Genomic DNA, 16,343 nt, shown 5'->3' on the forward strand with positions numbered 1-16,343 from the left:
AGCAGTGTGTCCCAGCACATTGGTGGTGCCAGGCTGGGGTGCACAGATGCCCCCTTAACCAGGCTGTGTCCTCCGAAAAGGTGCAGGGTGAGGGTCACAGCCCCGACCAAGTGGGTACCCCTGTGGGTTTTCTCAGACCCCCTCTCTCTGCAGGGTGCTTGTGGATGCTGCCGTAGTGGCAAAGGACACAGTTGTGTGCGGCTTTGAGAACGAAAAGCTGGAGTGGTGCCTGGCTGTCTGGAGGGGCTGGGGCACCCGGGAGTTTGACATTTTCTACCAGTCCTATGAGGAGCTGGGCCGGCTGGAGAATTGCATGCGGAAGAGAAGGTAATTCCTGTGAGATGAGCATTTCTCGGACCTGGACAGCATGGGCCAGCAGCCTGACCTCTCCACCTGCAGCCTGCAGCCCTCTAAAGACCCAGGAGGCAGACTGGGTTCTCCTCTGAACCACTTGCTGCTAAGAAGTGCTGAGAAGTTCCCACCCCGCCCAGGTTGGGGGGGTTGAGGGTTCTCCTATCCTAGGGCTGAGTTCCCTGGATACCCCCATCCCCCCAATGCTGGTTTTACAGCCCAAGGGAAGATGGTGGGGTCTGATTGGGCCAAAGTCCACCTGCCTCTTCCATCCACTCTCAGGGCTGGGCTGGGTCACACGAAGTGGGGCTGGGCCTTGCTGGCATAATGGGCCTCCCCACTTTCACCCCCAGGTCTGGGGTGGAATTACACTAGGGGCTCTCAGTTGGGGAGCAGTTCGGGGCAGGGAGGGAGGAGGGCTGTGACCCCTGCCCCTTCCCCCGGTGGCTCACAGGCTCTCAGCACATTTCTCAAGCTCCTGAGTCCCCGGGGCCCGGGGCCCCGCTCGGGCAGGCTGAGATCAGATGTCCCCGCTTGGGAAAGTCTCGTGTGAAAAGCCTTAGAAGGACCCCAGCGAGGAGCACTGCCCAATCTGGGGAATGAATGAGTTTCTTTAAGTGACAGGGCTGGAAAGCCAGAGCCAACACAGGGCCGAGAGCACCAACTCAGCCTTTACATTCCTCTCCTGTCGACAGAAGGCAGAGAGACTCAATCATCAGGACTCGAGAAAGGGCCTGTGTTTACAGCTTTGTGAAATAAATTTGGATGCAGCTGGAGCATAAACCCTGTTTGCACATAATAATCTTGTTTATCACTTTAACAAGTTAAGTCATATCTCAATGGTTAGGACTCTGTGAAATCACATCGTATGAGGCTTATATCAAATTATGTATTTACTACGCAACACATACAGCAGAGTAAAAAAGTGAAATTGTTAACAGGGTGATGTATGGGTATGATGGCAAGAACTTTCATAAATTGCGCACATACTTGCATGTACGTACCTATGCACAAATGTTCACATCGTTATCAAGAGTAACCATTTGAGGCTGCTAAACCCAGAACAGGAGTGTGAATGTGAGATCATCCTCCAGTACAAGCTGTTGACCTTTTTCTAAAATTAAATTATAAAAATCAAACAAGATTTTGCTTGTGTATGTGGGCAAATGTGATTCCTTTCATCTCAAGAGTGAAGTCATGGCTTTCTGTCTGTAGAGTACATGTAATAACAGCGCAGACTCTTCCCACCCAGGCCCACTCACTGCCCCAGTGGAAGGGGCAGCCCCTCCTTCGCCCATGGCAAGGCTGCCCCTAAGCAGTTTCTGTGGGCAGAGATGGGCTGTGGTCTCCCCACTTCCTTTTAGTGGCCTCAGGGGGGCTAAGGGTCTGAGCCTCCCCATGTCACAGCCATTGGCCCCTCAGCAGTTTCTTGGAGGTCACCACTCCCCCTTTCTTCTCATCTTCGCACCCGATAGCTGCCTAGTTAACTTCTCAAATGCAAACTGGGTCCTACGCCTCCTCTGCCCCAAACCTGTGGTTCACATCCCCCACAGCCAGACTGCTCTGAGACACTCAGGGCCCCACGATCGGGCCCCAGCCTGCCTTTCCACACTCGCCCAGCCCCAGGACTAGCACAAGCTGCAGTGAGTGGAGGCAGGAGCTCAGCTCGTGGCCTCTCAGAGCCAGCTGAGGGGGCTTCTTCACGAACTTAGAAACCATACGGAAATGGTCCATGAACTTGAATACCTAAAACTTAGACACTTAAGTGGAAAAATTACCACAAACTCAAAAGATGGACAATCAGGAAAAATATATTTGTAACAAAAATGAGAGACAAATAGTTGGTTTATCTTTTAAACGAAGAGTTTGTACCTATCGATGAAAAAGAGAAAACGTGAGAGGAAAACAGGTAGAGGATATAACACTCAACCTCACCCAACAGTAAGATGATAGTCATGGAGACAAAAATAAAATGCTATTTATGGCCCTCATGTTGGCATCCACATGGAGCTCTGAGGGCACCAGGCAGAAGGACCAGCACCCGCAGAGGCCCTGTGGTGGGATGAGCTGCTCTGCTGGAGGGCAGGTGAGAAGTGGGTGTGGCTGGAGCATTTGGTGGGAAGGGAGATTGCGGGGAGGGCGGACAAGGCATAGCATCAGAGGCGTGGGTACCCATCGAAGCAACTGGGGTATTAGCAGGAGTATTCGATGATCTATTTTTTTATTTTTATTTTTTAATTAATTAATTAATATATATATATGTATTTTTGGCTGCACTGGGTCTTTTTTGCTGCAGGCGAGCTTTCTCTAGTTGCAGCAAGCGGGGATTACTTACTCTTTGTTGCGGTCCGCGGTCTTCTCATTGCCGTGGCTTCTCTTGTCATAGAGCACAGGCTCTAGGGCATGCAGTCTTCAGTAGTTGTGGTGCGCGGGCTTCAGTAGTTGTGGCTCACAGGCCCTAGAGCGCAAGCTCAGTAGTTGTGGCACACGGGCTTAGTTGCTCCACGGTATATGGGATTTTCCCCGACCATGGATTGAACCCGTGTCCCCTTCACTGGCAGGCAGATTCTCAGCCACTGCGCCACCAGGGAAGTCCCTGATCTAACTGTCTTTAAAAATCACTTTGGCTGCTGAGTGGAGGATGGACTAAAGGGGAGGCACTCTAAAATGGGGCCGCTCCTTCAAGGGCATTTGGGCTGTATCTACCTAAATTTCAAACACACATACCCCAAGACCTTACCTTAGCAGTCCCACTAAATATTTGATCCTTAACTTCTGTGAAAATGTTCCAAGATATAGAACAAGGATGTCACTGCAACATTGCTTATAATGGTCCCAAACAAGTGACAGCCTAAACCTCTATCAGGAGGGAAGTTGTATAATACCTGTATCTCCAATAGTGCCATACTCTGCAGCCTTTCAGAGACGGGGCAGTGCTAATGGTGCTGGTCTGACGTGTCCTCTGAGGTATAATAAATGCGTTGTTTTTATAAAAAGCAACTTGAAGTACAGTGTGTATAGAGTTACTACTTGCATTAAAAAAAAAAAAAAGTTGTACAGCTATATGTGCATGCACAGGGAAAATATCCTTGAGGATGCCCAGGAATCAGGTAGACATTTGTTGCCCCTGGGGAGGAGAACTGAGGAGTAAGCCCTTTATTTTTACTTTATGCCTTCCTCGGCACTGTTTGAATTGTAAAATAGCCTTCTTAGGAAGGCTAAGCCAGGCTGGACCCAGGAAGGGCACACCTTGGCTTTGGTGTCAAGAGGTAATGGGAAGCCCCCTTATGTCCCCTCTCCTCGGTGGAGGCACCTGATCCCATCGAGGGGGTCAGGTTCCAGGGGCAGGGCCAACAGTCTGTCATGTCCTTCTGACCCCGGGGCCATGGCTGAACCAGAACTCACCCTGGCTGTCTTGCGGATGCAGGCAGAGTTCTGGGCTGAGGGCCGGGCAGAGGGACAGGCATGATGGGCTGGGGACAGTTGACCAAGATCAGTGGGCTCTGACCCCATTCCACTCTTGCCAAGAGCACATCCAGCCCAGTTGCAGGTCAGACTCCTCCCCTAGCGGAGGGCAGCCCAGCCTCTTCCTGCCCTGCACCTGGGAAGCAGCAGCCTTTCTGATGACTGGTTACCAGCTGCACCACCACCACCTTCCAGCACCACCGATTGCTCAGACCTGCAGAGTCTCTGCAAGGACCCTGCCTCGTGGCAGGGGGGCGGGGGGAGCACACCAGACCCCACCTCCCTACACAGCGCCTTCGAGGCTGGGAGTACATCCTGCAAAAAGCATTCAGTGAGCCCCAAAGGGGATGCGAGGTGACACGCAAACTCCCCCAAGGCTCAGGAAAACCAGGAAACATGGAAATCCTGCCCTGGAAGGATCCACATCTTCCAGCATGTCAGGGCCTGGGGCCTCAAGTTCTCTGCATCCCTTAGTACCTGACACTGTTTCCCACCCTTTGCAGAATGGAGCAGTCAAAGGGAAATGGAGGGGGTGTATTAGTTATAACAGCACTTGGAGAATCACAGAAACTGCTCACTGCACCCACTTCTGCTCAGTAACAGACCCTGCTTTTGTTGGTGCATCAGCTCCCAGCCTCCCTTACAGGGAGCGGTGGCCCTGGGACTGAGCTCAGCCAGGGACAGTGTGGAGATGCCTGAGTAGGGCTTGGGGAAGGTCCATCAAAGGGCTGACTCATCAGGAGCCTCTTTGACCCTGCCCCTGCCTCCCTGGTCCTTGCTGGAGCAAGAGGGCAGGGCTCCCCTGGGGGTGCAGGGAGGGCCTGGGAGAGTGATAGAGAGGCAGCCCTCCACGCCAGCCCTGGCTGCCTCCCTTCAGGCTCCTTGTCACCTCCTAGACAAGGAAAGTACTTTCTTGTTTAAGAAAATATTTTCCAGCTCTCTGTTACTAGGAGCCAAATGCAATTCATAAACTTTCAGGTACATTTTCCACTAGCCGAAACACAGCCCTGAGACCTAACAGGTAATGACCTGGAGCTGGTCCTAACAAGCATCTGTTCAACTTTGGGCAGAGGGACCTGAGAAACAAGGGACTGGAACATTCTGTGGCCAGACAAGCCTGAGAGCTTACTTCTGCATCGTGAGCGTTGGGTATGGCCTGTAGATCTTGTCCCTGGAGCAACCACAGTTACAGAGGTGGGTCTGGGGCTTCATCCTAGTTGTCCAAACGCCAAAACTAAGGCTGTGGCATCCTGCAAGTTTAAACCTTCTACCCCAGGCAAGCTACCCCTCCCCTGTGGCTCTGTTTCCTACTCTGTGACATGGCCATGACAGGTCTTACCCTCCGTCAGGTTTGGTTCGGGACCAAGAGAGATAAGTATGTGACAGTCCAGCCCCACTCCTGACCTAGGGCCAAGACTCCCTCCCTGCCCCCCAGTCATGATTACCATGTCCCCTACCTGGGATGGGTACCCAGGACCCTCACCCAGGGGGACACAAAAGTCCTCTCTGCGAACTGCTTAAGGGAAACACAAGTGGTTCTGTTCCTGTGAAACAGCCCAACTTTAAGAATAAATCTGTTTTTTTCTGAAGTATCAAGAAGACTTCTCCTAACACCTTTATTTGAGAATTGAGTTAAGGTGTAACACACATCACAATAGATGAAAGCTGGTGTATGGATGTTAAGAAGGCAATAGGAGGGCTTCCCTGGTGGCACAGTGGTTGAGAGTCCGCCTGCCGATGCAGGGGACATGGGTTCATGCCCCACTCCGGGAAGATCCCACATGCCGCGGAGCGGCTGGGCCCGTGAGCCATGGCTGCTGAGCCTGCGCGTCCGGAGCCTGTGCTCCGCAACAGGAGGGGCCACAACAGTGAGAGGCCCGCGTATAACAAAAAAAAAAAAAGAAGGCAATAGGAATGTTTAGGAGTCCTGTTGGGAGCACATACTTTAAAAAATGAAATAGGAGTAATGAATAGGCACACAAATAAAATAAAATAAATTTCCACTTTGCCATCCATGGTCTGTGTCATCCTCAAGGCAATCACCAATGCTCCCCAATCTTCTGGGCCTGTGATCTGGCTGCATCTTCCACCCCCAGCCTTCAGGAGAGACCATGTGACTAGTTCTGGCAAACAGGGCATGGGGTGAGTGGAAGGAGTGCCCATCACCTGGTGTGAGAGCACTGCATTATCTGTGTGAGACCCTCCAGGGTGCTCCCCACTCTGTCTCCAGGACCTGCAGCTATAGTTGGTCATTGTTCAATCAGCCTGAGTCCTGGAGAGGTGACTCAGAGTGCCCCAACACCCCGCCATGGACACAGAGCAAGAGCAAGAAGTGAACCTTGTGGTTTGTTACCCAAGTTCACCTGGCCATCCTGCTTGATACAGGATGCCGACGTCCCATGCCCACCCCCCCCCCAGCAAACTCATACGTGGGTATCACGCCCTTGGCACCAGGCTCCACGGTGCTGTCCACTCTGCTTTGCTGTCTTCCCCAGACTGAGAGCTTCTCGAGAAAAGGGACAGGCAGGAGAGGTCTAAATGGGCAAAAAAGGCTCATCCTAAAAGAAAGGTAAGGCATGGGGGAACAGCACAATAATTTGTGAAACTGGGAACATCCATGTGATATCACAGCCTTCAGCTGTGAGACCAAGAGTTGGGACACTTGGTTGCCTTGAGAGGTGAGTCAGATAGCTAGGATGGGCTTTTTAAATCATGAGTGTTACTTATTTAAAAAGTAAATCAAAACTAGTATATAAAATCGTCAAAAACATTTTGGAGCTCTGTCATTAAAAGTGACTTATATAGTAGCCCTTTCATACATCACCATTCTCACATACGCCTCTAGCTCTTAGATCTGGACCTACTGCACTTCTCCACCAAAATGAAGCAGGGCTCTTTGGAAGGCAGCTGATTCCATGTCTGCACACACTCACACACATACGCACAGACACACAAACACATGAACATACAAACACACACACAAAAGCATACACACACTATTTAAATAGAATGGACTTGAGGCAAGCTGGATATCCAAGGATTTCAGGGGTAGTATTCAAAGGACAAAGGGGTCCACCTTAAAGGGAGGGGCTCACTCAGGCTGAGTTGTGGTGATATGTTAACTAGTTAACTGAATAGTACGTGTTAGGGAAGCATTGACCAAAACCACCCACCTTGACCAGGCACAGTGATAACCACTTGCGTCAGCTGTCTTGCAACAGGAGGTCCTGATAAGGAACATGGTGCTGCCACCAAAAACCAGGAGAATATGGGAGGGGCTGAAAGGAGGAAGGAGATACCAGTCCATATGTCCTACCAATCTCCCAGAATCCTTCTTTCTGGAATCCATCTTGGCTGAGATGTGAGCACCACCAGGAAGAACCCTGAGTCAGACTGTGGGCCAAGCAAAGTGGCAAGAGACAACCCAGAAACTAACCCCATTACCATAAAACCTGAGACTGTGAGCCACATGGCAGATTAGTTCTCCTGGGTTTCCTTACCCTGCTGCTCTCTGCCCAGGCACCCCTTCCCAATAAAGTCTTTTGCTTTGTCAGCACATGTCTCCTCGGACAATTCATTTCCGAGTGTTAGACAAGAGCCCACTCTTGGGCCCCGGAAGGGGTCCCACTTCCTGCAACACAAGTTGTAAAAAGTTGGAATGATACTGTTACTAAGTCCAAGCTTGCTCTGCTCACCACACGACAAGCCAACAAGTCGGAGATGAGCTGTTGAGGCAAGGAAGACAACTTTATTTGGAAAGCTGGCAGACTAAGAAGATGGTGGGCTAGGGTCCCCAAAAACCATCTTATCAGGGTCTGGATGCCAGTTTCCTTTATAGAATCAGAGAGCGAGAGGCAGTGGGGAAGTAAAGTAAAAAGGGCCATCAGCCTTGCGAAACATCTCCTGGGGGGACCAGCCTCAGTGAAGGCATGTGTTAATTTCTTCTTTCTTGCAGCCATTCACAGGTGGGCAGGATCAGATTGTCTCCCTGTGAGCTGAACAGAGGCACTTTAGTTTAACATTGAGGCAGAGGGGCAGGCTTCCCTGAGGCAGGGTACGATTATAATAACAAAAGCAACGAAAAGCAAAGTTAAAGTCAAAGAAACAGATCCAACATGGAGTCCGATTTAGCTCTTCCCAGTTACAATTCCCCACTGTCAATGTCCATTCCACAATCTTGTAGGATAAGGGGCAATGACCACTCTTAGCTACTTCCTGCTGTGTAGGGGCAGTGATGGGTGATCGTGGAATGGAATTCATCAGCACTGGGCAGGGGATAATTCTTAGAATTTTTAGTAAATAGTACAATTCTCAATTATTTGGACCTGATGCTGTGCTATTCAGTAGAACAGGATTAAACAAGTAGATGGACCCATCCTTCTCCATCTATAAGGAAATTGCAATCTCAACACATCCTTTTTGAAGAGCAACCTTTAGTCTTCTAAGGGTTCACAAACCCACTGCTCTCCAAGCCTCTCAGGAGTTGGGTCGTCTTCTGATGATGGTGGTGCAGCTTTAATCCAAATATGATGAATCCAAGGTTTTATCCCAGCCAATTTGACAGATTAATGCATGGTGAGTAATACCACATGTGGTCCTGTCCACCTTGCAGTCAGCTGGTGCTCAGGCCCTTGTTCTCTCCAGGTTTTAAGGAGGACTCGATCTCTGGGTCAGAAAGGATGCAAAGCTACCTCAGTTGGATAGGCAGATCTGCTGGAAGCAAACTCATGAACAGAGGTTAGTATAGTGCCCAAAGCTTTAACATAATTAGCAACAGCTATGTCTTTCAGAGCATTTACAGATTCCCCTGCCCGGGCAGACACCTAGAATGGCCTACCATACAATATTTCATAGGGGCTTAATTTAACCCTGCTTCTGGAAGCCACTCTGATCCATAACAGGGTAACTGGCAATGCCTTATCCTAAGTTATATTAGCCTCTTGACATATGTCAGCAATGCTCCTTTTCAACGTATGATTCATTTTCTCAGATTTTCCTGTTGATTGTGGTCTCCAGGATGAATGTAACTTCCTATTAATTTGCAGTGCTTTAGCCACTTATTGGGTTATGCTAGAGACAAAAGCAGGTCCATTATCACTCTGGAGGATGTTAGGTAGTCCAAACTGGGGAATAATTTCCTTAAGGAGGACTTTAACCACTTGGGAGGCTTTTTCTGTCTGGGTGGGATATGCTTCCACCCATCCTGAAAAAGTGTCCACACACACCAACAGGTATCTGAAGTTTCCCTCAATTTAAGGTATTTGAGTAAAGTCTATTTGCCAGTCCTCTGTGAGGCAGGTCGCTCTGTGCTGGGGCCCCATCTGGGGAGGTCTGACAACAGTTTTAGGGTTATTTTTAGCACAAATCATACAATTCCGAGTGACTCGCTGGATGGTCTTTTGTAGGTGAGTTCCCATTATATAATTTTAAATCCATTGCAGGTGGCATCTCTCCCATAATGGGTACTGTCATGAATGTGCTTCAGCACAGTGTCCAAGAGGGCCTCAGGAATCAAAACAGTTCCTAGTGCATTACATTTCCAGCCAGGTGAGTTACGGTCAAGAGTGAAACCCCACTCCTTGGCCCTCTCCTGTTCTTTTCTGAATACACTGGCTGATATTTTGACAAGTCAATCTGCGGAAGAAGTGACCCTATCATGGCTTGATAATTACCTTTCTTTGCTGCTTTCTTTGCAGCTTGGTCAGCTAACCAGGTGCCCTTTATTGTGTGAGTCTCACCCTTCTGGTGGCCTGGGCAGTGCATTACGGCCACTTGTGAGGGATTATGGACTGCTTCTAATAGTGACAGGATTTCAGAAGCAGGTTTTGTGCCTTTATTGTTTGAAGTGAGAAGCCTCCTTCCTTTCCAGATCGCCCCCTGAGCATGCACCACAGAAAATGCATAGCGGGAGTCTGTATATATTTACTCGCTTCCCTTTAGCGAGGAGCAGGGCTCTTGTCAGAGCAATGATTTCTGCCTTCTGAGCTGAGCTCCCCGGGGGCAGGGCTTTTGCTTCAACAATCCTTTTAAGTGTTACCACCTGGCTTGTGGTTATATACCCGTCATGTCGCCTACCTTTGTCCATGAAGCTGCTTCCATCGGTGAACAATTCCATATCTGGCTCAGCCAAGGGTAGGTCCATTAAGTCTGGTCTGCTAGAGTACACTAGCTCAATGACGTGTAGGCAGTCATGCTCTGGGGATTGTGCAGCATCAATCAGGAGCAATGTGGCTGGATTTAGGGCTGAAGTGACTTGAAGTCTTACGTTGGGATTGTCCAGGAGAACGGCTTGGTACTTTCCCATTCTCCCAAAAGTCAGCCAATAGGCCCCTTTCTGTTCCAGCAAAGAAAGGACATGGTGAGGAACATACACAGTGGTGGGTTGCCCTAGGGTAAACTTCTCAGCTTCCTGAAATCTGTCACAAGTAGCTGCTACAGCTTGAAGGCCAGGAGGCCACCCCTTAATAGTCCGTTCTAGTTGTTTTGAGAAGTAAGCAACAGGTCGGGGGATATTCCTCAGAGTTTGAATTAACACCCCAAAGCTTATGCCTTGTCTCTCATGTACATACAGTTTGAAAGGTTTCTTTAAGTCTGGTAGTCCCAAAGCCAGGGCTGAGACTAACTTCGTTTTTATCGTTTCAAAGGCTGTTTGGCACTCTTTAGTCCAAGTAAGGGGCTCAAGATCATGTCCCTTCAGTGCCTCATAGAGGGGCTTTACGATGAGCCCATTGCTTGGGATCCAAATCCGACAGAACCCTGCCATTCCCAGAAAGCCTCTCAGTTGTCTGTGGGTCTTGGATGCTCCTAAGCCTGCAATTGCCTGCTTTCTGTCAGGCAAAAGATCCTGCTGTCCTTGAGAGAGGACAAAGCCCAGATACGTGACTTGCTGTTTGCATATCCGGGCCTTTTTCTGGGAGACCTTATATCCACAATTAGCCAAATAGTTCAGGGTTCTGATAGTATTTTGTAGACATTTATCGTATGTAGGGCTCACTATGTGCAAGTCGTCCACATATTGGAGCAAGAGTCCTTCGTCCAATATTAAGTCTCTAAGGTCTCTAGACAACGTCTCCCCAGACAAGGTAGGGGAATTCTTAACTCCTTGAGTCAGGACTGTCCAACAATACTGTTGGACTACCTGCGTTTCTGGGTCTTGCCATTCAACAGCAAATAGCTGCTGTGATTCTTCTACAATAAGAATGCAGAAAAAAGCATCTTTCAAGTCCAAGACTGAGAACCAGCCGTATTCTCCCAGAATAGTTGTGAGCAGAGTGTATGGATTAGGCAGCACAGGGTGTAAGTCCTGGACTACTTCATTAATAGCCCTCAAGTCTTGGACAAAGCGATACTCTGCTGAGTTTGGCTTTTTGACCGGAAAGATAAGGGTGTTATATGGGGACCTGCAAGGTCTAATCAGTCCTGTTTTCAAAAACTTCTCCAGGATTGGCTGAATTCCCTTTTTTTTTTTTTTTTTGCGGTACGCGGGCCTCTCACTGTTGTGGCCTCTCCGGTTGCGGAGCACGGGCTCCGGACGCGCAGGCTCAGCGGCCATGGCTCACAGGCCTAGCCGCTCCGCAGCATGTGGGATCTTCCCGGACTGGGGCACGAACCCGTGTCCCCTGCATCGGCAGGCAGACTCCCAACCACTGCGCCACCAGGGAAGCCCTGAATTCCCTTTTGAGCCTTTTGTTTCAAAGGATATTGTTTTAGATTAGGTGTTTTTGGCCTTCCCCGGAGTGCCATCAGCCCACACTTCCAGCCTTACCTTTTCGTAGACCTCTGTGGGAAAAAGCCCTGTCTCCTTCTCTGGGGTTTCCATGAGTACCATTTGTAGGCTTAAAGTGTGCTCCGGTGGGACCCTGATGTCAAGCTGTTCTGGCGAAAAGGTTACTTGAGTGTTTAATTTACAAAGGAGATCTTGTCGCAGAAGGGGAATTGGACACTCTGGCATATATAAGAAGCTATGTCCCCCAGTTGGCATTCTAGAGCTTATAGAAACAAATGGTTCCCTACTTCTCCAGAAACTCCCATGACCAAGATAGACTGAGATGTTTTCTGTGCCACCTTGGTGTTTACCACAGAATATGTGACACCCATATCTATTAGAAAGTCAATCAACTTGTTCCCCACTGTCAATGTTACCCAGGGGTCTTGTGGGGAAATTAGAATCAGACGCCTCAGGTCCAAGGACCTCTTCATTCATTATCAGATTGCTCCTCTCTTTCTACCATATGAGAGGCTCCTGTCTTCTATTATTCTTTCATCAAGGGCATTTTCTTTTCCAATGCCCTTCCTCCTTGCAGTAAGCACATTGCTCCTTCCCCAGTGGTGTCTTACCTTCCTTTAGGTTACTCACCTTCTGGGAATTCAATGCTGCTGCCAGAAAAGGTACATTCCGTTTTGCATCTTCTTGCTTTTGTCATTGTTCCCTGTTGTTGAATACTTTAAAAGCAACATCTACTAATTGAGAAGGGTTCATTCCAAATACACCATCTAACTTCTGTAATTTTTTCCTAATATCTGGGGTGCTTTGCCCAATGAAAGTCATACATTCTCAGGGGTCTCGGGGTCTGCATCCATGTAGCGCTTATAAGCTTGATAAATCCTTTCCAGGAACTCTGATAGATCCTCATTTGGCTTTTGTTTTATCTCCTGAATCTTGTTTAAGCTCTTTTGTCTAGATACCCCCTTTTGAAGACCCACTAAAACACATCCCCTGTAGTGTTCTAGAAGTGGCATGCCCCCATTATCAGGATCCCAGTGAGGCTCAGCAATAGGGACTGCCAAATTTGCTTCTGGCGTTCCATTTGGATCCACTAAATGGAGCTGGTGCACTTCCTCTCTACCATCCTCCTTTCATCCTCAGTAGTCATTATATTCATAAGAGTGTGAATGTCTGCCCAAGTGGGATGGTAAGTGGCAAATATTGAGGTGAAAAGTTCAGCCATATGGAGTGGGTCCTCTCAGTAAGCAGGGTTATGGTTTTTCCAGTTAAGCAAATCCTAAGTCGGGAATGGATTCTGCATCCATAGGAGCCCAGCTGGCTGGTCATTTGCATTACAGACTCCTACAGGGTATCAGCACAAGGGAAATTGCCTTGCTGCGGAAGTTGCTCTCAGTCCAAATTGGGTGCCCTGTCGGGTCTTAGATGGTGATACTAAACCAGGTCCCTCTGCCACCGGGGTTACCATAGAAACTGCTATTCAATCCCCATGAGTGGGGGAAGCAAGAGGTAGTGAAAGGGGTGAATATGTTGGCGCCATAGGGTGGGGCAGTTGGAACAACTGCCAGTGCATGCAGCCTGCTCGGCCAGTGGGGTAGCTGGATGGGCCACAGCGGGTGTTTAAGCACTGGAATAATATGTCCCCACTCTCGTTTCCCCCCCCTTCCCCTTGTAGAACAGGTTCTCCCTTGGGTTTCCTTTCAGACCGTTGTACCATAAGGTGGCAGTCCTCTGACTCCTTCTTCCTGATGCAATAGCATAAATGCTTCTACATATGGAATCTGACCTCTTTTCCCTGCTCTTTTGCAAAACACTCTTCTAACTGCCAGATCGTATGATAATTGAGTGAGCCATTCAGGGGCCCGTCGTTCTTCTGATCCTAACATATATTGGGTCCATACCCTATTACAATAGTATATCATGTCTTTCTTAGTCATAGGCTCATAGCTATGTTTTGCCCATTTATCTAATATATGCCCCAAAGGGCTATCCTTCAGGATAGATGGAGTATTTCCCTTTTTGATAAGTTTGATAACACCAAAACATGAAAGACGCAGACAAATTCCAACACAAAAAGCACAAACAAATTCTAGCATCAATGCACACAAAACCAAAAGAAAACCAAGACCAAAACCGACGAACTAGTTCCCAGTGAACCAGTTCCCAAAATCAGGTAGAGTCCAACAACAATTCCCCTCTCCAACAGGGTACCCCGACCAAACTGGCTTGTCCCGTAAAGGAAAAGCCCAAACTGAGGGGGGAATATGTTCCCAGTGTGCACGCCAGAGCGACTTACCGTCCAAAATCAAACTGAGTCCGACGACTCCTAGAAGTTTGTTGGTTCCTTGCTTCAACTGCCAAGCGCTGGGGTAGCTGGTGTCGCTTCAGGGTACTTTGAAGTGAAGATCCTCAGGACAAATGGACCTGGCAGCTGCTAGGGTCTTGCCCCAATATTCCTTGACTGGGGCCAGCTAGCCATGAGCCACAAGGCTCCTGACTGGCTAAGCCAAATTTGTTACCGAGTCCAAGCTTGCTCTGCTTGCCGCACGACAGGCCAGTAAATCAGAGACAAGGTGTTGAGGCAAAGAAGACGACTTTATTCAGAAAGCCAGCAGTCTGAGAGATGGAGGGCTAGGGCCCCCAAAAACCATCTTATCAGGGTATGGATGCCAGTTTCTTTTACAGAATCAGAGAGGGAGAGGCAGTGGGGAAGTAAAGTAAAAAGGGCCATCAGTCTAGCAAAACATCTCCCGGAAGGACCAGCCTCAGTGAGGGGATGTGTTAATTTCTTCTTTCTGGCAGCCATTCACAGGTGGGCAGGGTCAGATTGTCTCCCTGTGAGCTGAAGAGAGGCACTTTAGTTTAACATTCTGCCAGAAGCAGCAGGGTTCCCTGAGGCACGCCATTACGTATGATTATAATAACAAAAGCAACGAAAAGCAAAGGTTAAAGTCAAAGAAACAGATCCAACATGAAGTCCAATTTAGCTCTTCCCTGTTACAATACCAAAAAAAGAAGTTATTTACAGCATGTAAATTGTAGCTGTAATTTAAAAGATACGTATAATTTATGAGCACTTTTAAAGACAAGTATTATATAAACCGGTATTGGCTCCTTCTAGTAAGTGTAGAATATTAGCTTGTAAAACATTTTTTTGAGCGGCAGCGGCGGCCGCAGCAGCGGGGTCTGCGGGCGGTCGGGGCTCCGGCCGGGGCGGCGGCACCATCTTGTGCCCGGGGCCGGTGGGGAGGCCGGGGAGGGGGCCCCGGGGGTCGCAGGAACGGCTTGGAGTCTGAGGAACTGGAGCCTGAGGAGCTGCTGCTAGAGCCCGAGCCTGAAGAGGAGCCGCCCGGCCCCGTGCCCCCCGCCCCGGGAGCTCCGGGCCCTGGGCCTGGCTCGGGAGCCCCCGGCAGCCAGGAGGAGGAGGAGCCGGGACTGGTCGAGGGTGACCCGGGGGACGGCACCACTGAGGACCTGGAGCTGGAAGCGATCAAAGCTGGAGTCAGGGAGAGGGAGGAAGAAGCTGAGAAGCTAAAGGAGCTACAGAACGAGGTAGAGAAGAAGATGAATATGAGTCCACCTCCAGGCAATGCTGGCCCAGTGATCATGTCCATTGAGGAGAAGATGGAGGCTGATGCCCGTTCCATCTATGTTGGCAATGTGGACTATGGTGCAACAGCAGAAGAGCTGGAAGCACACTTTAATGGCTGTGGTTCAGTCAACCGTGTTACTATACTATGTGACTAATTTAGTGGCCATCCCAAAGGGTTTGCATATATAGAGTTCTCAGACAAAGAGTCAGTGAGGACTTCCTTGGCCTTAGATGAGTCCTTATTTAGAGGAAGACAAATCAAGGTGATCCCAAAACGAACCAACAGACCAGGCATCAGCACAACAGACTGGAGGTTTCCTGCGAGCCCGATACTGTGCCCAGACCACCAACTACAACAGTTCCCACTCTCGATTCTACATTGGTTTTAACAGCAGGCCCCAGGGTCGTCTCTACAGGGGCCGGGCTAGAGCAACATCATGGTATTCCCCCCACTAAAAAAAGTGTGTATTAGGAGGAGAGAGAGGAAAAAAAGAGGAAAGAAGGAGAAAAAAAAGAATTAAAAGAAAAGAAAAAGCAGAAGATGACCTTGATGGAAAAAAATATTAAAAAAAAAAAAAAAGATATACTGTGGAAGGGGGGAGAATCCCATAACTAACTGCTGAGGAGAGACCTGCTTTGGGGAGTAAGGGAAGGCCCAGGGAGTGGGGCAGGGGGCTGCTCATTCACTCTGGGGATTCGCCATGGACACGTCTCAACCGCGCAAGCTGCTCCCCCTGTTTCCCTGTCCCCCTTTGCTCCCTTGCGGGCTGCTCAAGGGTAGGTGGGCATGGGTGGTAGGAGGGGTTTTTTTACCCAGGGCTCTGCAAGGACACCAAACTGTTCTGCTTGTTACCTTCCCTCCATCTTCTCCCTAGCTTTCACAGTCCCCTCCTGCCTGTTCCTGTCCTGCCAGGTCTACCACCCACCCCACCCCTCTTTTCTGGCTCCCTGCCCCTCCAGATTGCCTGGTGATCTATTTTGTTTCCTTTTGTGTTTCTTTTTCTGTTTTGAGTGTCTTTCTTTGCAGGTTTCTGTAGCCGGAAGATCTCTGATCTGCTCCCAGCAGCTCCAGTGTAAATTCCCCTTTCCCCTGGGGAAATGCACTACCTTGTTTTGGGGGATTTGGGGGTGTTTTTTGTTTTTCAGTTTTTTGTTTTGTTTTCCTTTACCTTTTTTTCCCTCTTATTTGGAGGGAATGGGAGGAAGTGGGGA

At 49.2% G+C, this 16,343-nt stretch overlaps 1 protein-coding gene and 1 pseudogene across 4 annotated transcripts in view; both read left to right on the plus strand.

Annotated features, from left to right (window-relative positions):
• LRRK1 (leucine rich repeat kinase 1) overlaps positions 1 to 1,451 on the plus strand; it is a 123,153-nt gene extending 121,702 nt beyond the window's left edge. For all 3 annotated transcript variants that reach the window (XM_079911609.1, XM_079911608.1, XM_079911610.1), the window contains one exon: positions 154 to 1,451. In XM_079911609.1, coding sequence (XP_079767735.1) covers positions 154 to 331 — 178 coding nt within the window. In that variant the 3' untranslated portion in view covers positions 332 to 1,451. The remainder of the gene's footprint in view (positions 1 to 153) is intronic.
• Positions 1,452 to 9,880: 8,429 nt separating this feature from the next.
• LOC307182370 (polyadenylate-binding protein 2-like) lies at positions 9,881 to 15,936 on the plus strand (annotated as a pseudogene). The gene is made up of 2 exons: positions 9,881 to 9,917; positions 14,699 to 15,936. The product of its transcript is annotated as a polyadenylate-binding protein 2-like (transcript).
• The last annotated feature ends 407 nt before the right edge of the window (positions 15,937 to 16,343 follow it).

Source organism: Stenella coeruleoalba (genome assembly GCF_951394435.1).
Source record: "Stenella coeruleoalba genome assembly, chromosome: 2".
In the NCBI taxonomy this organism is placed as follows: domain Eukaryota; kingdom Metazoa; phylum Chordata; class Mammalia; order Artiodactyla; family Delphinidae; genus Stenella; species Stenella coeruleoalba.